The sequence below is a fragment of the Macaca thibetana genome, chromosome 4 (assembly GCF_024542745.1).
Source record: "Macaca thibetana thibetana isolate TM-01 chromosome 4, ASM2454274v1, whole genome shotgun sequence".
Classification (NCBI taxonomy): Eukaryota; Metazoa; Chordata; class Mammalia; order Primates; family Cercopithecidae; genus Macaca; species Macaca thibetana.
In genome coordinates this window covers 26,456,936-26,482,817 of record NC_065581.1, presented here as the reverse complement: position 1 = coordinate 26,482,817, position 25,882 = coordinate 26,456,936, and the positions used below count along the sequence as shown (strand labels likewise).

Below are 25,882 nucleotides of genomic sequence, written 5' to 3'. Positions count from 1 at the left end.
AAATGTATACATGGAAAGAAAGCCAGACACAGTGCACATTTTTAAGCACCTTCAGCATCCAGGCTTAGGATCTGTTATCAAATAATATAATTTTTCTGGTTTCCAGAGGCAGTGCTGCTTGTCATGTTTTAGCTTTTTCAGCAAATTTTTAGTGTGGGTGTTTCTGAGCATCTTCATTCACCCTCAGCTCCTGGTTTGTGCTATATTGTATTTTCCTGTGTATTTATTTCTCGTGCTGCCAGTGGAGTACATATTATCTGAAGCTGGACTCTAGATAGACTGCGAATACCATCTCTGTAAGAGGTCTGTGGGACAAGCTGGTTCTTCCTGTGGCCTAGGACCTCAAAACACACTTTTGGGATTTGCAAGTCAGTGATCAAAACTCCTAAGATTAAGATGTGACTGGGGTTGGTGAAATTTGATTATATTGTAACAGTTTGAATTTAGGCTGTGCAGTATCTGGTTGAGATGACTGGTCGCTTCTGCATCATGCAGTCCCCCTTTCTTCTTGGTGATAAGGCCTAATTTTCTTGGGTACTGCAATAGGCTCTGCTGTCTCATAGATACCAGAGAGCAAGGGACTAAGTTGGAATCAATAGTTTGTAGGTGAAAGTTGTGGGCTTGTGCTTCTCTCAGAGAATGCTTAGTCTGGAGGCCTCCAATTCCCTTCTGATTCAATTCAAACTTTGCAGTTAATACGCCAATAATGGCTCCACAGTGGCCTTGCATCACAACATTGTACTCCCTGTGGCCAGCGCTCCCTTTCCCATGCCATGCCTTTCACTTGAATTGTTTGCTTCATCTCTGCCCCTTAAAATTCTCCCCAGCCTTCGTGCCTACTTCCTCCAAGAATGACTCTGAATGTTTCTGCTTAAAGTGTTCTCAGCTTCTTGTGACACCCAAATCTTTTGCTGTTCCCATGTCCTGTTTTATATTATTGTTATTCAGTTATCCACTGTGTCTTTGCTGTGGCTACAGTACCTGCTTCTCTGGACAGATTTCTGCAGGATGTGATTCTTCTCTCCTTATAGGGCTCAGCCTTAGCTCTGCACTCAGCTGATATTCAATGCATGAGTGACATGCTCAAGGTAAAGTCATTCCCACCATAGTATGGCCCGGTTCCTGGAATCATTCGGCACCAGAGTGTGAGAGAGAGATGGCAGCAGGATTAAGCCACTCTAGGTTAGAAGTTCAAGGACCAGGAAGGAGGACCCAGTAGGATTCTTCTGTAGAGAAAGCTCTTTGATGAGAATAAGCTTAAGCAAGCCCTGAGAAGTGCTTTTTCTTTTGGACTAACCCTTAAACTGTCTCTGTCTGAAACAGCAGCCTCACCTATCACTTGGTGCTTCTGGAGTATAATTAAAATTGGATTCTAGGTTGAGTGGCTAATGAGGATAAAATCATAGTAAGTATTGGATCATTCCAGCCAAGCCTGGGCAGTTCTTTGGAACAAACAGAAGAGGTGGCTGTAAGGATACAAGAACTTGGCCGGTCAGGATAAGATCTGGCTTCAGATTTTTTATCTGAAGAAATAATGTCCAGGTCTTCTGACACAGCTTGTGCCAAAAGTATCCAGCAGAGCCAGGTTTCACCCTCTGCCAAAGTTGATCTGAGCCAAAGGGAAACATGTGTGTTCTAGGTAAGAAGAGGGTTGATTGCTCATCAGGTAGCTTAGCAAGAGACCAGCTGATATGGTTTGGCTGTGTCACCAGCCAAATCTCATCTTGAATTGTAGTTCCGATAATCCCCACGTGTTGTAGGAGGGACCTGGTGGGAGGTAATTGAATCATGGGGGCAGTTACCTCTATGCTATTCTCATAATAGCGAGATCTTAAGACATCTGATGGTTTTATAAGGGACTTTTCCCCCTTTTGCTCAGCACTTCTTCCTGCCATCACGCGAAGAAGGATGTGTTTGCTTTCACTTCTGCCATGATTATAAGTTTCCTGAGGCCTCGCCAGCCATGGTACTGTGAGTCAATTACACCTCTTTCCTTTACAAATTACCCAGTCCTTCATAATAGCATGAGAATGGACTAATACGGTATATTGGTACCAGTAGAGTGGGGTGCTGCTATAAGGATACCCGAAAATGTGGAAGCAACTTTGAAACTAGGCAACAGGCAGAGGTTGGAACAGTTTGGAGGGCTCAGAGGAAGATAGGAAAATGTGAGAAAGTTTGGACATTCCTGGAGACTTGTTGAACGGCTTTAACCAACATGCTGATAGTGATATGGACAATGAAGTCTAGGCTGAGGTAGTCTCAGATAGAGATGAGAACTTGTTGGGAACTGGAGTAAAGGTCACCCTTGCTATGCAAAAAGACTGGCGACATTTTGTCCCTGCCCTAGAGACCTGTGAAACTTTGAACTTCAGAGTGATGATTTAGAGTATCTGACGGAAGGAATTTTTAAGTGGCAAATATTGTTAATATCCTCTCAAATATCTAAATGCTTAGCCTGGAAGCCTCCAATTCCTTTTCACTTCAGTTCAAAACTTTGCAAGTAATACACTAACAATGGCTTCACAGTGGTGGAGGAAGCAGAGCGTAAAAGTTTGAAAAATTTGCGGCCCGATGATTAGATAACAAAGAAAAATCCATTTTCTGAGGAGAAAGGCAAGCTGGCTGCAGAAATTTGCATAATAAGGAACCAAATATTAATCACCAAGACTATGGGGAAAATGCCCCCAGAGAATGTCAGAGGTTTTCCTGCTAGACCCTTCCATCACAGATCCAGAGGCCTGGGAGAAAAAAATGGTTTCCTAGGCTGGGCCCAGGGCCCCCCTAGGCTGTATGCAGTCTAGGGATTTTGTGCCCTGCCTTCCAGCAGATTCAGCTCTGGCTGTGGCTAAGAGAGGCCAACATACAGCTCAGATTATTGCTTCTGAGGATGCAAGCCACAAGCCTTGGTGACTTTCACATAGTGTTGGGGCTATAGGTGCACAGAGTGAAGAATTGAGGTTTGAGCACCTCTGCTTAGATTACAGAGATTGTTTGGAAACTCCTGACTGTCTTGGCAGAATTTTGCTGCAGGGGCAGAACCCTCATGGAGAACCTCTGTGAGGGCAGTTTGGAACAGAAATGTGGGGGTGGAGCCCCTACACAGAGGCCTCACTGGGGCACTGCCTAGTGGAGGTATGAGAAGAGTGCCATCATCCTCCAGACTCCAGGATGGGGATCCACTGACAGCTTGTACTTTGCACCTGGAAAAGCAGCACTCAATGCCAGCCTGTGAAAGCAGCCAGGAAGGGGGCTATATCCTACAAAGCCACAGGGGTGGAGTTGCCCAAGGCTATGGGAGCCTATCTTGCATTGGTGTGACCTGGATGTGAGACATGGAGTCAAAAGAGATTATCTTGGTCCTTTAAAGTTTAATGACTGTCCTATTGGATTTTGAACTTGTATAGAGCCTGTAGCCCTTTTGTTTTGGCCAGTTTCTCCCATTTGGAATGGGTATATTTACCCAATGCCTGTACCCCCATTGTATCTAGGAAGTAACTAACTTGCTTTTGAATTTTCAGGTTCATATGGGAAAGGGACTTACCTTGCCTCAGATGAGACTTTGGACTTGGACTTTGGGTTAATGCTAGAATGAATTAAGATTTTGGGGGACTGTTGGAAAGGCATGATTGTGTCTTGAAATGTGAGGATATAAGACATGGGAGGGACCGAGGCGGAATGATATGGTTTGGCCGTATCCCCACCCAAATCTCATCTTGAATTGTAGTTCCCATAATTCCCACATGTCATGGGAGGGACCCAGTGGGAGGTGTCATGGGGTGGGAATCTTGGGGATGGTTACCTCCTTGCTCTTCTTTTGATAGTGAGTTCTCACAATATCTGATGATTTTATAAGGGGCTTTTCCCTCTTTTGCTCAGCACTCACCCTTACTGCCATCATGTGAAGAAGGACCTATTTGCTTCCCCTTTCACCATTATTATAAATTTTCTAAGGCCTCCCCAGCCAGGCAGAACTGTGAGTCAATTAAATCTCTTTTCTTTATAAATTACTCAGTCTCAGGCAGTCATTCATAGCAGCGTGAAAACAGACTAATACACCAGGTTGTACTAAAGTGGGTCACATTAGATAGTGACAACCTAATACAATCATTCCCTGTCATGGGAGGGATAATCACAGAGGAAGGGTCACTTCAGCAAGGTTCTCTGTGGATCTGGTGCACGTGGCAGTCGTGGTAGAACCAGGACCCAGACTGAACACTGATCCCTTCTTGATTTGCAAATGATTTTCAATTTTTGATGGCAATTTGGGCAAGTCTCTTCCTTTGAGTCACCTCTAGCTATGGAGTCCTTCCAGGGGAGGCCCAGACTTTTTGTTGAAGAGAAAAACCATTCCTACTGTGCCCCTTTCAAATTCCAGATTCCTGCATTACTGAATCAATGAGCATAGTGCCATGATTGTGTAAGTTGGTAATTTTCCAGATTAAAACAATATTAGCCAATACATATACCTTATCTCAAGAGAACAAATTTCCCAGAACATACTAGATGATACTGGGACCCTAAGGGAAAAAAAGATGAGAAAATTGCCCAAAGTCCTTCCATCTTGAAGCTTCCTCTCTGCACATGTGCTTTGGTCTTCTGTTTCCGCAGTTCACCTTCTTTTCCTCTTTTGGACCATAATGTGAGTGGAAGAGTTCTTCCCACAACTCCCATGCATTCTTGCTATAGGTACAGCTAGTCACATGTCACTTGAAGGTTCCCTGGCCTAGCCTGGGTTGGGTGTCCATCCCAGACCCAGTCCATGTGGTGAGGCTGCAGGGCCATGCTATATGGACATGTATTAGAAGACAAGAGGTCACTAATGCTAAATGAATGTGGTGCAAGGAGGGTAGAGGGACCTTGAAAGGCCCTATATTCTCAGAGTCGGAGCCCTTAGAACAGATGCTGTTGATGCCCCGTCCCATATTCTCTTGACCTATTACAATTTGCCAATAGTGGATGAACACAGCTTCCTTCAAGGGTTACAACGTCTGACCTCAGTTATTTGTGTCTCTCCTCCTCTGCTTTCTCTAACACCAGTCGTATTTGCTTTTTCTTGCAGATACACAACCCAACCTTGAAGTACAGCAGAACTAACATTCCCAGGGGCAGCTTTCAACCAGTTTAAGCAAAGGAGGATGTGAGATGTTGATAAATGTGCCAGGGTCCCCAGCCCTTAGGAAGATTCTGACATATATTCCACAATTTCACATAATTTCTTAGTGTCCTGGGATAAGCTGAGTTGTCCATATGGTGACTGAAAACCTAATGAACTCTTTAAGCCATTTCTCACACAATTGGCTTATCTCCTTCTCTGATTCTCTCTTTCTGCACTTGTGTTTCCTGGGATGATTTCCCAAATAAGTGGTAGCTTCAATAGTTCTCCTCCCTCCATACACACCTAGTGATATTTATTGTGAAACATGTGACAACGATATATAACATGGCAAAATGGACCTTATAGAACTAAGGTTATTGACCTTAACATTTAGTGATTATTCTAAATTATCTGGGTGGACTTAATCGAATCACAGGAGTTCTCAAAAGTAGAAGGCAGAAGAATCAGAGAGATGCAATGGAAGAAGAACCAGAACAACTTCAAAGATTGACAGGTCCTCAATGCACAGTTCCTGCTTTGAAGATTGAAGAAGGGAGCTGCGAGCTGAAAAACAGCAGCCTCTAGAGATGGGAACAGTCTTCAGCTGTAAACTAGTAAGCAACTGGGACCTCCGTCTTGTAATTGCAAGGAATTGAATTCTGCCAGCAATCTGAATAAACAAGAAAACATATTGTTCTCTACAGCCTCCAGAAAAGAATCCAGCATGCAGGCACATTGATCTTAACCTGGTGAGATCCCTGTTGAACTTCTGACCTATAGAACTGTGAACCAAAAATTTGTGTTGCTTTAAGTCTCTGAATTTGTGGTAATTCATCATAGCAGCTGTAGAAAACACATACAATAAAGGTTTTATGAAAACGCTGCAGTGAAGTAAACTGAAACTGTGGGGAGTACAGCGGGTGTGTGGACCACTCTACTGTCCTGAGTAGACACCACAGTCTAGAAAAAGCCAAGTTGAAGAGTAAGCATTATTAACAAATTAACTGAACAACTAGAACTTGACAAGCACATGCTAAGTAGAGGGGATACCGTGGTGAGCAATAATCGTGATGATAATAAGGAGCAGTTCTCCCTAGCAGGCAGCAGTTGAAAGGAATATTGGTTTAACATCTACCAATGAGCAGGGGTGGACAGACCCCTTTCCTGGAGAGAGAGTCCATAATGGGATTAAAAATATCCCTGTAAGCCGGGCACCCAGTGGCTCACACCTGTAATCCCAGCACTTTGGGAGGCCAAGGCAGGTGTCACAAAGTCAAGAGATCGAGACCATCCTGGCAAAAATAGTGAACCCTCATCCCTATTAAAAGTACAAAAATTAGCCAGCCATGGTGGTGTGCACCTGTAGTCCCAACTATTCAGGAGGCTGAAAGCAGAAGAATTGCTTGAACCTGGGGGGCAGAGGTAGCAGCGAGCGGAGATCGCACCACTGCACTCCAGCCTGGCAACAGAGCAAGACTCTATTTAAAAAACAAAAAAATGACACACAGAAAAAATCCCTATAGTTCTTCTAGCTTCCTTCATCCAAATTTCCTATATCACAGAGAATCTTCAGGGTGTTTTCTCTGCCTGGAAACCTTGACTGTACGAAGGCTGGCTCTGGCTGCGTGATCACTTATCACATTTGTTGGGTGGGCACACATCTGTTCTCCATGATTTATCAAGTGTGGCCTCTAGTCTCTTTTCAAATCATGTGTCATGTGGGGACGGCGAGGTTATTGTCTCAACCAAGACACTCTGCAGAGCTAATCCAAGGAGTGCTGGGTCTAAGGCTCTGACAATCAGCTGGGAAGGAGTCAACAGGGGGGTCAACTCCACAACCACCTACAATGATCCTTACCCTGGAGCCATCCTGGGAAAAGAACCTCAGGGCTACAGGTGGGTTCTTCCTATCGGGGAAGAATCAGGGTGGAAAAGAATGGGCAAATGGCCAGGGACTGAAGCTGACCATCTCCCAGCTGCACAAATTACCATATGAGTTACGTAAGTTACTTAATGTTGCCCTGCCTCAGCTTCCATACTTGGAAAATGAGACTACCCGATACGGTGTTGTGAGGATTAAAGGAGTGGCATCCAACAAAGCTCATAATACAGCACTCAGAACATTTTAAATTCTCCATTAATGTTAGTTATTGCTGTTTAGATCCCAGCTCTGTAGTTAACTAGTGAATTCTACTTTGTAAAGTTAATTCACTTTTCAGCATTCCAGTTTCCTTATCTGTATAAGGGGACAGTAAGGTGGTACCAAACTCAAACAAGTGGCATATGAATAATTGAATGAGTATCAGTAAAGTGCTTCATTGCGTACCTATAGCTTTATGGTTGTGATTGGTTGCTGTGGAGGGGAAGGCCCTCAGCTCTGAGCTGGGCAGGGAGAAGCAGAGACAAGTTACTTCAGCCTGAGGCTCCCCAGTTTTGTTAGCTAAGCCCGGGGTCACTGGTGACTCCAGGGAATGATCAGGCACTAGGTCAGAATTGAGGAACTCTCTACTTCTGGCACTGGGTAAATTGTTAGACCAGTGAGCTCCAAGGTCAAAATTCTGAAAACAGGATATAGAGGCTCAGAGAAGTAGTTGTCCAGGAAAGTATGAATATGCGATCCATCCACAGCATTGTAGAATGAGATATCTCTAGTCTCATAGTCCAGGAAGACCCCCACTTTCCTAGGGGGCTTAGGAAGTTTCAGGTTGTTTCTGGATTCAGTTAGAGTCTGATACTTATTCCCATCAGTCAGCCCCATAGTCCAGAATCCGTTCTCAGGTGTCATTTTGACCCAACCTTTTCTCTGCACATTCTTACTACACACCCCTATATGCCACTCTTTCCTGTCCCCTACCTCCACCTCCCAGTTATGTCTCCTGACATGAAGCTCTCACAGCCGAGAACACAATAATGCCAATCAAATCTCTCAGGGTTGTCCGGTAGATCCTGGGGCTCCTTGGCACGCTGCACACTCCTCTGGTCCTCAGAAACAAGGAGGATGGGGTTTGGTGTTTTTGCATCCAGAATCACATCCACTGCAGAGATTTTGAGGAAGTGTTCATGGGGTCAACCATTTTTCCTGGATTTCAGAGCCTCAGCATGCAAGGCCTGGGCCATGCTGAGGAGGCCTAGGTCCAGAGCCTGGAGTCCCTAGCCTGCCCTGAATGTGACTCTCTCATCAATGTCAGAAGAGAAAACCCCAGGGATCTTGTGTCCAGAGGGGGAAGAGGAGGGTGAAGTGAGAGTTGCATTAGGATCTGGCTAACCCAACACCCTGATGTGGCCTCAGGAAGCAGCAAGGATCCTCTTTCTACATTTTTCTTGTTTTCCTCCCCACATTGACTCTGCCCACTAATGCTTTATGATCAGAGGTTAATTTTCAACCTTCATTCGACCACCCATGAGCTAAATGAGTTCCCCTTTTCTGCAGTCTATTTTTCCGTACAGAGAAAAGAAAAGAAAGATTCACTCTCTGCCCTTCAGCTTTCTCTACCCTTTTCTGGGCCCCAGAAATCTGTCCTCTAAAGACAGTGGCACTGGGCTTCCTTGTCCTCTGGTTTGCTATTGGGTTTGGCCAATGGGAGGCCCTGATAGGAGATTGGAAGGAGAAAGAAAGGAGAGACACACCATTTAATTTCCTGCTTCCTTCCTGCCAGCAGAAGCTGGTGTGGCTCTAACAAGGCCTGGTGACTCTCTCAGGAAGCCCTCTCTTTGAGCTACTTCTTACTCTGGGTTCCAGTAACTGCCTCCCCTCCCTATCCCTCCCAGGCTGGGGTGGAGACAGCTCCCAAATGTTGGGAACCATGGGGGCACTGCACTTTTCCTTGTTGCTTTCCCTTAACCCTCCTTTCCACAAACCCTCTTCAACCATACAGTTTGAACTCGTCATCTCTTTCTTACTAGGTTTTTGACCAATGCATATTTATTATTCCATCAGTCTTCACCTCAACTCCCACAAAACACAGATTGCAGTCATCATCGAAAAATGTGGAGGCCAAAGTTCAGAAACATTTGTCTGGGCACACAGACAGTAGGTAGCATGGGAAGCCTAGGAAGGGCAAAGTTCTTTGGGCAGGCATCCCCTCCTCTGTTTGACATTTCCATCCTCACTCTCCCTGCAGTATCACTCAGTGTGTGTCTCCTTCCCCTCAGCTCCACCCTTTATGTGTCTTCCTTCCCAGGAAGGTCTGAGGAAGCACAAGAGAGCAATACGCCCTGGTTCCCTGAGCTCTCAGCTGGAAGGGTCTTGGAGATGGGCCCACCTTTCAGATTGGGATTTAATGTTGCCTACCCCAAACTGTCCTGGTTATGGGGACATTTCTTCCCCAAATCACAGGAGTTGGAGAAGAAAAAAGGAAAAAGGAATATAATCCCTCAGGTTGTTGGTCCAGGGAACATACAGTCATTTACTCACCTGGCTTGAAGAGGGCCTTTTTCCATTCTGAAAGGAAGGAGACACAGATAAGGAAAAGGTCAGTATTCTTGTACTTCTCCCCACTGCATTCTCCCGTCACTACCTGTATTCTCTCATTTTCTTCAGAGTCTCTTCCAGGGTCCAGCTTCCCTCCTCTACAACTCTGATGGATCAGGGGTGGCATCTTCTCAAAAATGGTGGGCTCTGTTCCCTCTGTCATGAAGGGTACAGGCTGCATGGCCAGGCTTTGCAAGGGGGTGTGTAGGGTCAGGAGTCTCTCAGATTCTCTAGAAAAGCAGAAATCAACCCCACACCACACAGAAATTGAGTATTTTGGTTAAATCTGATTCATGCAACTGAGAATATCAATGGGTCACAGCAGAGAAAGGTTGAAATGTTCATGGCACGTATCCCAGCAAACTCAGAGAGCATCAGGTTCACTCACCATTATAGGCCCAAGGTCTCTCTCCCCTACAATAAGAGAAAGTAGAGATGTCACCTTAACTTGCCATGTTTGAGTTTGCCACATTCCCTTACTTTTACATACATCTTATCTTTTTTTTTGACCATCTGTATCTTCTTCCTCTGCAGGTTCAATTCTCTCTACTGTGTCCTTCTTAATATCAAATCCAGGAACATCAGTCGAATGCTAGTGCATGGCAGTCACTTTGAGAGTTCCTTCCTGATGGTGTTCAGCTGATTCATTGGGAATGTATCTAAACTCTTGTACCTGGGCATAGGTGCCACCATGTCTATATGCATATATACGTGTGTGTGTGTGTGTGTGTGCGCAAGATCCTTCTACTTCAATCTGTAATTTCTTACCTTACCCTGAAAAGAATTTGGGAAATTTAATGAGCAATTTCAGGGAGTAGTTTTTGAAGCCAGTTAGAATAAATTGGTACCAACTGAACAACTGTTCAAGCCATTTTTGTTTATTAGGCACAGTCTCTTTTCTTATTTTTTTGTTCTTTATTATTTTCTATTCTTTTTCTTCTCTGGAGCCTATAGATTATGTAAAATGAAGAGTGAAGTTCCTACCATAGAGAATGCACTTCATCCACCTCTTCCCTCTTCCTTTACAAGTGTGCCCCTGGATATTCTTCAGTGCTTTGCAGGGCTATGGAGTTTTGTGGCCCTAGTAGAGAGAAATTGAAGGCATTTTTTCTTTGAGACTCGGCAAGAGAGAGAGAAAGAAAGGGAGAAAGAAACGCTCCTCCTGGGTGTTACTCCAATGAGTCACACTCTTTGTCTTTTTTCTTTTCTTTTTTGGCAATGACTAGGAATGGCACATTTATTTTCTTTCCTTAGTCAAAGGGATCTAAGACCACTTCCTAACCTTGGGGAAAAAGTTAAGAGTGGAAACTATTCAAGCACAGACAGTTATAGATTCAGATTCAGAGAAAATGTCAGAGAGACTTAACGAGACGCGTACTGGATAATTCTCCATCCTGCAATGGAATGAACAGGGAAGATGCATCAAGGCTCTTAAAGCAGGGACAGAAAGACATGCCTGGGTCCCTGGGGGAATGGAAACTTACTGAGTTCCTCCAGGAGCTTCTCTGGAAAATAAGCAGAGAAAATAATGAACTGTTACAGGTGAGGGAGTTCTCTAAAAAATAAACCTTAAAAACAACCCAGCTCTGGAGTGGGGATAGGCGTGAGGCCTTTGGGCTTTGGCCTGTAAGCTAGAGGTTCAGATAAACTCCCAGGGTCAGCTACCTCTTGTGATTCGTTCTTGCTTTATTGTGCTCCATGCCATTTCTCTCAACTCTTGCGCTCTTTTTCTTTCTGAACAGAGTCTTTTTTCCTCCTGCTGTTGCCACAGGAAGTAACGGGCTGCCCCGAGAAGCAGCAGCAAGATAGGCAGGGTCCCTGCCAGGGCAGCGATCCAGCTCTGGGCGCTCCTGAAGAAGGGGCTTGTGAAGGGAAGGGCTATGGGCCATGGGGGCCTGTGCACTCAGCCTCCCCAGACTGCAGTGCCCCAAGAGTTAGCTGCTCACCCCGGGTCACAGGGCACGGAATCTATCTCACGGGGTTAAATAATCTTTCTCATTCTAAAATCTCAGAGGACTGTGAGTAAGACTTTGATAAACCCCCACTAGAGGCTGCTACTATTACTTGTCTTGGTCTGCCTCTCATGTGAAAAGTGAGTGACTTGAGCAGATCAGATACAGTTTTTTCTATTTCAACTTTTTGATAGGTAACACATGTACATGGTTCAAAAATACATATATAAAAAGTCACACAAGTCTCCCATCCATCCAATCCTCCCTCCCACCCTCCCTTTCTTAGCTTCAAATCAGTCTGCTTAATATGATGCTTAGGGTGTCAATGCTGGCTCCTTTAGGTGACTAGCAGTGTGACTGTAGAGTAATTATTTAACCTCTCTATTCCTACTGCCCTTCTCTTTGAAATCGGGGTAATGTTAATACCTACCTCCTGAAGTTACAAGGATTAAATTAATAAAGTACCTGACACCTAGTGAGTGTTATGACATTGCTTGTTAACATAAAAAGTGTAAATAAAAATGTATTCTTGTTTTTCCTCTTATTTGCACTGAAGATAGCATTCCATACACACCACTCTGCATTTTGCTCTTTCTGTGCAAAGTTAATCTTGGAGATCCTTCCATATCAGTATAGAGATAATTTTCTCTTTTTTCTTTCACACTTGAGTGGTATCCACTGCGTGAAAGTTCCTTAGCTGTGAACATCTCCATAGTTTCTAACCTTGTGCAGTCATAATCAGTGCTATAAAAAATAACTTTTTACTTGGATCATCTCACATAAATGCAAGCTTATCTACCAAATAAATCCCCAGAAGTGGAATTTTGGATCACTAAAGATGTAATTTGGGTAGATAGTGCTATATAGCCCCCAATAAAAGTTATGCTAATGCACACCAAAAATAGTTACTAGTTAGTTGGACAAGTTCTTTAGCAGGAAAGAGGATACTGAAATGCTAGAAACTGAGCCAGTAGAGGATGGGAAGCTTGGGGAGAGAGGAAATGAGGAAAGATTTCTGAACAACAGTGGGGAGTTCCTCTGTAACAAGCAGCTGGAGTCCATAGGCATCCCGTGGTTTCACAGTCCAGTTGGGTCACCACTTAAGTCAATACAGCCCACATTAACACCTTCTGCTATGAAATCTTCCCCTCAAATTCCTCATAAAACATGCAGCAGTATTCTGAAACATCTGAACTAAAACACTCAGCAGACATTTATCTTTGTATTCTTCATGAAATGTGTTTTGTCTTTTTTTTTTTTTTTTTTTTTACTAGTGTTTAAGTCATTTTTTACTTGAATCAGATGGTGTCATTTAATAAGGATTTTATGAGTTCTTGGTTTTTAAATTCCAGACTTTCCTTTTCTACATGTGAGATAGTTTTCATTTTAACTGGCATGTTATATGCACACAGAAACAAAGACTAGAGCAAAATAATGTAACGCAAGGGGAGAAAAGAAATGCACAAAGTAAAGAACATTCTCTCATAGAACAATGATCTGTTTTACAGGAAACAAATCTTGCCTTGAAATTTACACAGTGAGACTGTACATAACTCCATGAAAATAGCTATTTTTTAAGACATTTTTCATTCATGAGTATTTTCAAATTTTTCACACTGTACACATTTCTTAAAACATGATACCAGCAGCAACGGAAAATGAACGCCAATTTTAGTACATATGCGTTATCTACCTTAAGGTAACAAAAGTATGTGGCAAAACATATACCACTCACAGTGCTTCAAAATATGCATTTCTATTTAACCAGCGTTTGTTGTAGGAAATATTCCTAATAAGACTCATTCACTGTTTATAAATGTTCTGGTATGCATTCTTTATAGTGAAGTGTTAATACATCACATCTTATTTATTTTAGCAAATCAGTATATTTTCTGCATTTAATTATAAAACTTAACATAGTTTAAAAAATTTATTTGCAAATACACTTTTTCCATTTGGCACTATGGTGTGTTGCCTACCTAGCTGAATCTATAATGTCAGCTTATCCTAAGGCTGTCCATATACTTAATTCATGTAAGTGTTCATTTTAAGTAATGTGCTCATGGTGTACAGGAATTCGTATTTTGGAGGTGCTTGATCTATCTACAAAGAAAAATTAGATAGGAATTACTTTATTATGAAATGCTCCCAGAAGTCTTGTGTGTGTGTGTGTGTGTGTGTGTGTGTGTGTGTGTGTTTAAACGAATGTTAGACTTGTGTGCATGGAAGTAATTTAGGTACATCATTAATATAGTTTAAAAGTTGTACATGATAAGACACTTTGTTTTTACTGTATGTTTTTACTGAATGATCTATTCCCCATCCCAAGGCCAGCATGAATAAAATTAGGTTAAATGTAAATAATAATAATAATAATAATTGTATAGGCCTGGCGTGGTGGCTCATGCCTGTAATCCCAGCACTTTGGGAGACTGAGGCAGGCGGATCACCTGAGGTCAGGAGTTCAAGACCAGCCTGGCCAACTTGGCAAAACCCGTCTCTACTAAAAATACAAAAATTAGCTGGGCGTGGTGGCATGCACCTGTAATCCCAGCTACCCAGGAGGCTGAGACAGGAGAATCGCTGGAACCTGGGAAACAGGCTGCAGTGAGCTGAGAATGCACCACTGCACTCCAGCCTGGGTGACAGAGCAAGACTCCATCTCAAAAAAACAAAAAACAAAAAAACCTGTATATTCATACAACAAAATAGATTGTATCCATTGGATAATATTCGTTAGGTTTTGGGGAAATGATGAATAAAAGGAAAAACACATACTGTTCCTAAAAGACACAAAACAAGGTGTAATGTATGGATCTAATGTTGTTAAAATTATAAATAATTGCCCTTCATGAAAAACACGATTCCTAAAGGCTGCATGGAAATCTCTTTTATGACTGAAACATGCATTGTTTGTCTATCCCTCGCCTGTTGTATATGTATGCTGGTTCAGACATTTCTATATTTTTAATATTTCTGAAATGAACAGATTTACATATGAATCTATAAAGGACATCTCTTTTTAGAAATTCTTAGAATAGATGCCTTGAGTTGGCCAGAAGAGATTTTAAAGATTTTTTGCCCTTTTCTGACCACAATACATTCTTAAGAACATGCAATTAGAATATTTCTTGACCAAATCCCAAACTCTGCAGGTCTTTATTCTTTGTACTACTTCTCCACTTTCTGTGTGTCCACAAGTGTGTGTGCACACCCCCTCAGGCACACCCCTCAGACACCTGACACCTTTCTCTGCACAAGTACTCTCCCTGCATGCCCACTCACCACTCTCAGCGATTCAGCCCCCGTCCCCCCCGACATTGTAGCCCAGGCTCTCATCAACTTCTCCCACTTACCTCTTAGCATTCCCATCTGAAAATCACAGCCCACGGAAGAAAGGTGGTTAATAGTTCTCCATTCTTTCTATTATGGTTGAATCTCCATTTGGAAGATAGGAAAAAGAAAGCAGAGGCTGTCTGGTCATCGTGAGGAATAATAACAATCTCTCTTTGGAAGAATTAGTTTTTTGATTGGCTCGGAGGTGGTGTTTCTCATCAGTTGCTGGCCAGAAACCCCTGAGGAAGGCTAAAAGTACATTGAATTGTACACGTTGAAGAAAAATTCCTGCCTTACCTCCCTGTTTGTGTTTCTTTCTTTCATCCTTGTGTGTATATGAGTATTTCTATATATTTACTTGTCTTAAATCTTTTATCATAATGGAAATATCAGCAGAACAAAATGAGAAAAGATTTTAATGTGGTGAAGAGAGAAAGATGTCCACTAATTAAAATGCTATTGTGGCAGTTTGCTACATTTGCTTGCATGAATATGGGTACATGCAGGAGGAGGAGATATTACTGCAGAGTCACATAAATATATGAATGGAAAGAAAACCAGACACAATACACCTTTTTTTTTTTTTTTTTTTTTTTTTTGAGACGGAGTCTCACGCTGTTGCCCAGGCTGGAGTGCAGTGGCGCGATCTCGGCTCACTGCAAGCTCCGCCTCCTGGGTTCACGCCATTCTCCTGCCTCAGCCTCCTGAGTAGCTAGGACTACAGGCGCCCGCCACCGCGCCCGGCTAATTTTTTTTGTATTTTTAGTAGAGACGGGGTTTCACTGTGGTCTCGATCTCCTGACCTTGTGATCCGCCCGCCTCGGCCTCCCAAAGTGCTGGGATTACAGGCTTGAGCCACCGCGCCCGGCCCCACTTTTTTTTTTTTTGAAACGGAGTTGCACTCTGTCACCCAGGTTGGAGTGCAGTGGCAGGAACTCGGCTTTATGAGCAGATTTATGAGCAGACATTTATTAAGGAAATTGGCTGATGTGAATATAGAGGCTAAGAAATCACACAACAGCCCGTCTGTAGGCTGGAGACCCTGGGATGCTGGTAGCATGGCTCATTTGAAGTCCGAAAGCCTCAGAACCAGGGAAGCTGGTTGTGTAACTCTCAGTCCAAAGCCAAAGGCCTGAGAACCCAGGGCCTCCTGGTACAAGTCCTGAAGTTCAAAGGCTGAAGAGCTAGGAGTTCTGATGTCCAAGGGCAGAAGAAGAAGAGTGTCTCAGCTCCAGAGGAGAGAAGAATTTGTCTTTCCTCTGCCTTTTGGTTCTATTGGGCCCCCAGCCAATTGGACGGGAGAATTTCCCACTGACTCACATGCCAGTCTCTTCTGGAAACACACTCACAGACACATCCAGAAATAATGTTGTACCAGTTGTCTAGGTATTCCATAATCCAGTCAAGTTGACATCTAAAATTAACCAGCACATGGATTAACTTCCAGGATCCACTATTCTAGTTTCCAAATGCGGTCTTGGGATTCCTAGCACGAACTCTGATATACTCTTAAGGAGTCCCCAGTGTTAACACTATTTTCACAATAATAATAATGAAACATTAACCATTTTTCATCTCATTCTCTCAGTAGGGTGCAGTAAAGTTTTTTTTTTTTGAGAAAATATGACCTATGATAAACCAATAGGTTTAATACAAAGGCAGATATGAGAATACAAACATCTTCTATTAAGCCAGACATTAGATTTGGAAAAAGTTAACCAGGAATAAAAGAACTTCTAGTTCTTTTATTGGGACACAATAGATTGCTTTTTCACAAAACATCCTGTTTATATTAAACTATAATTGATTTATTCATGCTATTTTAACATGAATTAAAAGATAACATTTCAAATTTTGTTTCAATGTCAAATGCCGTAACTATTAACAAATATTAACCCAAATAAACAAAAGTTCTTTAAGGTCCTCAATGGTTATTAAGTGTCTAAAGACATAATTAGATCAGGAAGTTTGAAGCCACTGGTGTCCCCATTGAACCTGAATGCTGACGTAGACCAGTTGCAGTACTTCCCTGCTCAACCAGGACCTCAAACCTCAACCACACTCAGGGACTAAGTACTGACTCATTGTTTATTGCAGGGACACGTAAGCCAAACCACATCCACACGAGTCCATGTTCTTCATTCATCTTCATCCCAGTTCAAGGCTTGTGGGTGTGTGTTGTGGAAATCCTGGGGTTGGGTGGAAATGAGTCATCATCTCCCAGGTCCCCTTAGCTGTTATGTTGGGGCTTATCCACCCTTACAACCTTGGTCCCTCCCAGCTGTCTGGTTCCACTTCCTCTATCTCTGACCTGCATATCTGGTTCCCTCTCCTCTCTGGTGGTCCTGTGGATTCCTCTCTCCTCTCTCATCCTGATGAACCCTGTTGGCCTCATTCCATGTCCATAACATCTGGTGCCAACTGGCATACTGGACTCAATGTGGTCACCTTGATGTTAAATAGCAGGTTTGCTGCCCATCAACTTCGCACACTTTCTTCTTGGCCGGGAGCTATGACACAACTAGTTTCCTATGCGTGGATCCCATCCCATAGTTACAACCAAAGGAACTACTAAAGCCACAGCCTAGTGAGGAGGAGAAAACTGGGGCTAAGGGCTGGAGTGGGTGTGAAAGAGGCAGGTGGAAGCTGTTCTCTTACGTGACCAGAGGGGAGAAGGGCGTGTCTTCCACCAACAACATTGTGCAGTGGCTGCTGAGATGACGAGGGCTTGTCTACATGGCTGTGAGACCGGCGAATTGATTCTACAGGCTCTGATTGGTCCCCACTCTGTGAAGTATCAGACCCTCTTCAGGCACTGTGATCCCACTGGCTCCTGTGAGTGCCGGACAGATGAAGATGGGGCTGTCATCAGACCCTATCCTGAAGAACGGCCTCACAGGCACAGAAAAGGCTAAACGAGGACATGTGTAGATGTGCGATCTGTCCCTCATGTTGTAGAAGGAGACATCTCCTGCTTCATAGTCCAGGAAGACGCCCACACGGCAAAGGGACTCCTTCAAAGGGAGAATCCTCTTAGGTGAGGACAGGGCCCAGTATTGCCCTTTACACATCTCCAAGGTCCAGAAGCCATTCCGAGGACGCAGCAGGACCTCCTCTTTCCTCTCAACACTGTCTCTGCAGACCCCCACAGTCCACTCAATCACGTTTTCCACCTCCACCTCCCAGTAATGTTTCCCTGAAGCGAAGCTCTCCCGGCCCAGGACACAAGGCTCACTGTTGAATCTCTCTGGGTTGTCAGGCACCCTCTCCCCTAGGTGCCTGAGGGGGCACCTTCTCACACTTCTCCGGTCCTCTGACAGCAAGAGATCAGGATGAGCGGTGTCTGGATCCAGGACCACATCGACTGCAAAGGAAGTCTCAGGTTTAGGCCTGGGGTCTCAGGAACCTGGGGGATTGTGTGGTTCCTGATTCCCAGAGAGGTCTCAGATATCTGTGGGGGGATCCCCAGGTAGTGGCCACTTCCATGAAGGCTCTCTGATCCTAGGCAGCTCACACACTGAGAATTACTGAAGCTGCCCTTCTATCTCTCCAGCAGTTCCCTCAGTTTGAGAAGAATTGGAGCTCTAAGAAATTCGGAAAGTTTAGCATATGAGGCAAAATTAATCATTCTTTCTCTCAGCGTTCTAAATCTGTGTTCCCTTTTCTATTCAAGACATAGGATCTCTGGCCAGGCACGGTGACTCACACCTGTAATCACAGAACTTTGGGAGGCCGAGGCGGGTGGATCACCTGAGGTCAGGAGTTCGAGACCAGCCTGGACAGCATGGTGAAACCCCATCTCTACTAAAAATACAAAAGTTAGCCCGGCATGGTGGTGCACGCCTGTAATCCCAGCTACTCAGGAGGCTGAGGCACGAGAATTGCTTGAACCCGGGAGGCAGAGTTTGCAGTGAGTCCAGATTGTGCCTCGGCACTCCAGCCTGGGTGACAGAGCAAGATATCATCTCAAAACAAACAAACAAACAAACAAAAAAACAAAAACAAAACTCAAAACAAAGACCTATGATCTCTGGATTTTCTTTAGTTAGAAACTTTCCAACTTAGCTCAAACCAGCACAGAGGCTTTATGTCCTGCTCCTCCTCTCCCCAGTGGATCAAGTATGAGTTTTTCCCTTTACACTATCCCAGAGGGTAAAGGGTCTCTTCATTGGTCCTGTGTGTTCTTTTTACCAGATCACAACTGACTTAAATGACTGACAAGGGCACCCTTCAAAAAATAAAGAAGGAGAATAAATGTCCCCAAAAGAAAACCTGCTTCCTGAGGGATCTGTAGGCAAAAGTGGGGAGGAACAATTCCCATCCAGTTTTGCTTCAACAGTGTGGGTCTGATGTCTTCAGGTATCACTTCTGTAGGTATAAGAAATGCTCCGGACACTGGGCATTCTGCAGGCCTCTCCCATCTGTATTTATTCTTACTTATTCTGTCTACCTTTCTATGGTGTTAAAATGATTTCCTCCATTCCACAAGTAAATATGTCTGACTGTGACGATTTGCTATTTTGTCCCAAGTGGAAAGTGGCAATTTTGAAATTCACCTAAAGAGGAAAGGTCCATGCATCATGGTATCTGGTAAAGCTTGGATTCTGTGGTGCTTATGGGCAGAGGGGCAGAATCATAAGATGAAAAGTGCTCACTGGGAGTGGGCAATTGGGTTCTGTGCTCTCCCACTCACCGGAACACCCTCCCCTGGCAGGCTATACACAAAGTATCAGTGCTCTCTTAGGAGCAGAAAGGCATTTCTTGTCACCTATTGGTACACCCTTTTGTCAGGCTTACTAGGGACCCTCATGGCCTCTTCCCCGCATGGGTCTTCAACTTGGCACAGTCTACACCATCCCCAGGATATAAGCTGCTTAAGACAGCATTGTCTTTTTTCAAATTTATCCAGGATCAAAGAGCAACAACTACTGAAACGTAACTCTTAGGAAGGCTACTATATATGGGACACTTCTGGTAATCATGTATTAAATTATTCCAAAAGAGAAAGGATCCTGGGATGTAAACCATAGGGTGGATTGAGAGATGTCAGGATTCCCTCACAGAAGAGCCATGATGCATCATTGCTGGGACACTGTTGATGAACTGACCCCAGCTCCCTGCTGTCCCTGCCTAGCCCTGGTCCCCTTGCCCATCTCCTCTAAGGAGTCCTGTTAGCTGGCTAGCGGGAGAAAGCTGAGATCTAAGGGAACATCAGAGACACTCACCGGCATGTAAAACTGTTCTTCTCCATCCTGCAAGGGACAGACAGAGGCGAATGTGAAGGGGTGGCCTACCCCTCCACACCTGTGGGTGTTTCTCGTAAGGTGGAACGAGAGACTTGAGAAAAGAAATAAGACACAGAGACAAAGTATAGAGAAAGAAAAGCGGGGGCCCAGGGGACCGGCGCTCAGCTTACAGAGGACCCACGCCGGCCCCGGTCTCTGAGTTCCCTTAGTATTTATTGATAATTATTTTTACCATCTTAAAGACAGGGGAGTGGCAGGACAATTTAGTTAAACAAAAAAAAAAGAGGAAATCGGCAGTAAGACATATGAACAAAAACCTCTGTGACATGAATAAGTTCAAAGGACAATGCTGTGCCTTGAGATGCATATGCAAACATCTCCATAAACCTTTTGGCAGCATAGTTTCAGTCTATCACATGGGGAGAAACCTTAGACAATACCTAGCTTATCTAGGAACAAAGTCACACCCTGCACGCCCAAAATCCATTAAACCTTGAGTTACCACAGCACATGTCTCTTGCAAGGACAAGGTTGGGGGTAGGGTCACAGACTAACAGCATCTCAAACACAGAACAAAATGGAGTCTCTTATGTCTACTTCTTTCTATATAGACACAGTAACAGGCTGATCTCTTTCTTTTCCCCACATTTCCCCCTTTTCTTTTCAACAAAACCACCATTGTCATCATGACACTGAGATTACATATTTCACAAAGTAATAGAATTTCACAAAGCAAGTGGAGGCAGGATGAGATCACAGGATGGTGTTAAAATTAAAATTTTTGGGCATGCATAGTCATGGATAACATTTTATCAGAAAACAGGGTTTGAGAGCAGACAACCTGTCTGACCAAAATTTATTAGGTGGGAATTTCCTCGTCCTAATAAGCCTGGGAGCGCTACAGGAGGCCGGGGCTTATTTCATCCCTTCGGCTTCAACCGTAAAAGGCGGCACGCCTCCAAGGGGGTCGTTTATAGGCCTACCCTCAGAGCGCATTCTCTTTCTCAGGGGTGTTCCTTGCTGAGAAAAAGAATTCAGCGATATTTCTCCTATTTGCATAATGAAAAGAGAAGAAATATGGCTCTGTTCCGTCCGGCTCACCGGCGGCCAGTTCAAGGTTGCCTCCCTTGTTCCCTGAACATTGCTGTTATCCTATTCTTTCTTCAAGATGCCCAGATTTCATATTGTTCAAACACACATGCTCCACAAACAATTTGTGCAGTTTAAGGCAATCATCACAGGGTCCTGAGGTGACATATATCCTCCTCAGTTTACAAAGAAGATGATAGAATTAAGAGATTAAAGTAAAGACAGACATAAGAAATTACAAAAGTATTAATTTTGGAGAACTAATAAATGTCCATGAAATCTTCACATTTTATGTTTTTCTGCCGTGGCTTCAGCCAGTCCCTGCGTTCAAGGTCCCTGACTTCTCGCAACGTTCTCCCTCCCTTTTCCTCTATATAAATGTGCCATGGTGATGAAGGCTTGTTCGTTAGTCAATGGTGCTCGATTGCGGTGTTTCCGTCTCCGTGGAGGCGCTTTTCTTTGCATCTCCGATGGGTTCATTGTAGAACTTCAAATGTTTAGTGGGTATCCAAACAGGAAGCTGATTTTCTCCTGGTGAAACACAAGCAAAACCTCTTCCCCAGGTTATCACCTTCCCTATTTCCCATGTCTTATTTTTGTTGTCTTTCCACCAAATCAGTTTTCTTTCATGTGGACTGTTCTTTTTACCAGTAAGATGTTGTTCTGCAGAAGTAGTAGTCTGATTTCTATAAATGTTTAAAAAATTTAAAGTATAGAGTGCTAGATTAAGCTGCATCTGAGGAGTGGTACACTCCTTACTGTCTCCCCCTTTTTTTTGTTTAACTAACTGAGTTTCGAGTGTTCTATTAGTTTTTTCAACTATGGCCTGTCCTTGGGAATTATAAGGAATTCCTGTTGTATGTGTAATATTCCACTGATTTAAGAATTTTTGGAAAGCTTTACTACAATAACCTGGTCCATTGTCAGTTTTAATTTTTTCTGGAACTCCTATTATAGCAAAACAAGATAATAAATGTTTTTTAACATGGGAAGTACTTTCTCCTGAAACCTGGTGGCTGGTTTTTTATTATTTATGGCTGGTATAGTAAAGGCAAATTTTTCACAATCTTGCTCTGCCAGAGGAATGGTAAAAAAGCAATTCTTAAGATCAATTATAATTAAAGGCCAGTCTTTTGGGATCATGGCCGGAGAGGGCAATCCGGGTTGAAGAAGCCCCATGGGCTGAATTACAGCATTTACGGCTCTTAAGTCCATTAACATACACCATTTGCCTGATTTTTTCTGAATTACAAATACAGGAGAATTTCAGGGTGAGAATGAAGGCTCAATGTGTCCTTTTTTTAATTGTTCCTTTGCTAATGAATGTAAAGCCTCCAGTTTTTGCTTCGGTAGCGGCCACTGATTTACCTATACCGGTTTTTCTGTTTTCCAAGTTAATGGAATGGGTTTAGGAGGCGCTACAGTGGCCGCCCCTAAAAAGGATACCCTATTCCTTTTCTTTTTTGATTTTTCTTAGTCTCAATTGGGACTTTAATGCCATTTTCATTTTTTCCTAACCCCTTTCCTGGTATATATCCCATCTTAGTCATGATTTTTTGACTTGTGGGGCTGTATAATGGAGCGGGCATAATGATTTCCGCACCCCATTGCTGTAATAAATCTCGACCCCATAGATTAACAGGAATTGAAGTAATCATTGGCTGAACAGTACTTTCTTGATTATTTGGTCCTAAACAATGTAAAATTATTGTACTTTCGTACACTTCTGAAGCTGTGCCTACGCCGACAAGTCTTGTAACAGCCTTTTGTTTAGGCCAATTTTTTGGCCATTGATTTAAAGCAATGACAGAGATATCTGCTCCAGTGTCTACCAACCCTTCAAACTGTTTTCCTTGAATAATGGCCTTACACACAGGTCTGCTCTCAGAGACCAGATTTGCCCAATATGCAGCCTTTCCTGCCGGATCAGTGCTTCCGAACCCTCCTGTTCTTTTTATCTCACTGTTTCCAACTTTAATATAAGGTAGGAGTAATAATTGAGCAATCCTGTCTCCTGGACTGGCACTCCAAGGAATTGAGGAACTAATAACCAATTGAATTTCGCCTTTAAAGTCTGAATCAACCACACCAGTATGAATTTGAACTCCTTTTAGATTTAAACTTGATCTTCCTAAGATTAGTCCTACAGTCCCCTCAGGCAATGGGCCATATACCCCTGTGGGGATTTTTCGAGGAGGCTCCCCTGGAAGCAGAGAGACTGCTTGTATGGTGCATAAATCTACTGCTGCACTGCCGCTTGTGGCGGGGGATAATTGCTGTATTGTGATAACTGGCTTATTCCCTGAGACACTTGTGGCAGTGGGGGTTGTTGTTCCTGAAAACCCTGAGGAACAAAGGGCTGAATTTGGAATGCCCCAGTTTGTTGCGGGGCCTGAGGCTGGCCCCTCCTCTCGTTTCCCGACAGTAGTTGCCCATTTTTATCAAATTTAGAACGACATTGATCACCCCAATGTTTTCCCTTTTTACATCTTGGACATAGGCCAGGTGGCTCTTTATCTGTTCTTGTAGTAGCTTGAGTAGTTACATTTTGTTTATTTGAGACTAGGCAATTCTTTTTTAGATGACCAATTTGACCACAATTATAACATCTTCCCCCAAATGTTCTAACCTGTCCTCCTAAAGCAACTCCTGTTATTGCTTGAGCCATAAGCATAGCTTTATGCATAGCTCCTCCAATTCCATCGCAGGCCTTAACGTACTCTGAGATTACATCTGATCCTGCGGGAACCCTTCCTTTTAATGGCTTAATGGCTGATTGACAATCAGGATTGGCGTTTTCATATGCCATCAACTCCACTATGACCTTACGGGCATTCTCATCGGTAATTGACTTTTGAGCAGCATCTTGAAGTCTTGCTACAAAATCAGGGTAGGGCTCTTTAGAGCCTTGTCTTATTGTATTAAAGGAGGGGCAGGCGGTTCCTGGGTCTTGGATTTTCTCCCAGGCCCTAAGGCAGATAGCCCTGATTTGCTCAATGGCCTCATTTGGCATTATTACTTGTTGGTCAACAGTGCTTCAATTTTGACCTATTCCTAATAGTTGATCTGCATCTATGTTAATTGGAGGATTGGCAGTCCTATTTTTTCGGACCTGTACTTGTGCCCCATCAATCCACCAAGTCTTAAATTGTAAAAATTGAGAGGGTGAGAGTGAGGATTTTGCCAGAATCTCCCAATCATAAGGAATGAGTCTATGTCCGTGAGCAATGGAATCTAATAATGTTCTCATGTAAGGAGAGTTGGGTCCATACTGTTTTACTCCCTCTTTCATTTCTTTTAGCATTTTTATAGAAAAAGACTTATATCTGGCTTCAGCTACGGGAAGCTCTCCCTCTTGGGCCCCTTCTCCAGGTGGTCTTGCTTTTAATATTACTGGGAATTGCCACGCCTCAATATCTCCTTGTTTTCTTGCCTCATCAATAATTTTATGTAACGCACTACCCTGTGTACTAGGCGGTGCTGTAGGATTAAGTCTCATGGTGGGCGGCTGAGGATATGGCGCCCTGCCCTGTGGCGCTAGAAATGTTCCTGGCTGTCCACACGGATTTTCTGGGGGCAACCGATACTGCAGTTCGGCTGGCGGCCAGTATTGATAGGCTACTGGCGGCTGGGTCTTATCTTCTACCGGCTGATATTGTGGACACTGTATTTGGAATGGCATTGCCATGACAGAGACTCTATCTTTTTCTATTTGATCTTCTTTTGGAGTTTGTACTTGTTTAACCTGCATTTGAGGTTGTAAAGTTACAGGCATCTGAGCTGCTGGAAGAGCAGTTGGCCATCGTGGTTTAGACTCTGATGGCTCTGCTAATTCTGGATTTTTTTCTTCTAATTTTAACGTTTCAGGATATACTACCTCCTGTAATTGATTATTGTCAACATTTTGCGTTGACCGAGCCATAGCCGGCTCTGATACACATTCACAGTGTGAACTTTCCTTTCCTTTCCGGGATTCTATCCCTGCCTCTTTTTCACAATCTACTGCACAGCTTTTAGGGACATCAGAAATTGGAACGCTATCTTCTTCTGTTTGAAATGGTTCTAAAGCTACTTTAATAATGACCCAATCATTCCATACTGTGAGCGGAATGTTTTTACCTTCCCTACTTGCTTGTTTTAATTCTTTGCCAATTTTTTCCCAATCTTTTAGATCTAAAGTTCCCTGTTCCGGAAACCATGGACAAAACTGCTCTATTGTTTGAAATAGCGTAATTAGATTTTTGGTAGAGACTTTAACTCCCCCTCTTTTTAAGAGAATTTTAATAAAGCTGCGATAAGAGGCATATTTACTCTTAGTTTGCCCCATTGTTACCCTAGGTTCTTCCGAGCGCACAAGCTTACCGCAAGGCTGACTGTAGACGTACTCGGGAGTCTCTCGTCGACTTGTCCTCAATGACCACGCTCCAGCGTACCTTCACCTTAGAGAAAAGCTTCCACGTTGGGCACCAGATGAAGGGGTGGCCTGCCCCTCCACACCTGTGGGTGTTTCTCGTAAGGTGGAACGAGAGACTTGAGAAAAGAAATAAGACACAGAGACAAAGTATAGAGAAAGAAAAGCGGGGGCCCAGGGGACCGGCGCTCAGCTTACAGAGGACCCACGCCGGCCCCGGTCTCTGAGTTCCCTTAGTATTTATTGATAATTATCTTTACCATCTTAAAGACAGGGGAG

At 43.5% G+C, this 25,882-nt stretch overlaps 2 protein-coding genes across 2 annotated transcripts in view; both read right to left on the bottom strand.

The window, feature by feature from the left end:
• Positions 1 to 25,882, bottom strand: part of LOC126953488 (butyrophilin subfamily 2 member A1-like) — a 92,476-nt gene that overhangs the window by 28,300 nt on the left and 38,294 nt on the right. Inside the window, 1 exon segment of the mRNA XM_050788900.1 lies at positions 9,513 to 9,539. Within this exon segment, the coding sequence (XP_050644857.1) occupies positions 9,513 to 9,539 (27 nt within the window).
• Positions 12,763 to 25,882, bottom strand: part of LOC126953490 (butyrophilin subfamily 2 member A1) — a 41,528-nt gene continuing 28,408 nt past the window's right edge. The window contains exons 9-10 of the mRNA XM_050788913.1: positions 20,083 to 20,109; positions 12,763 to 18,221 (exon numbers count right to left, since the gene is read on the bottom strand). Of these exons, the coding sequence (XP_050644870.1) occupies positions 17,620 to 18,221; positions 20,083 to 20,109 (629 nt within the window). The 3' untranslated portion in view covers positions 12,763 to 17,619. The remainder of the gene's footprint in view (positions 18,222 to 20,082; positions 20,110 to 25,882) is intronic.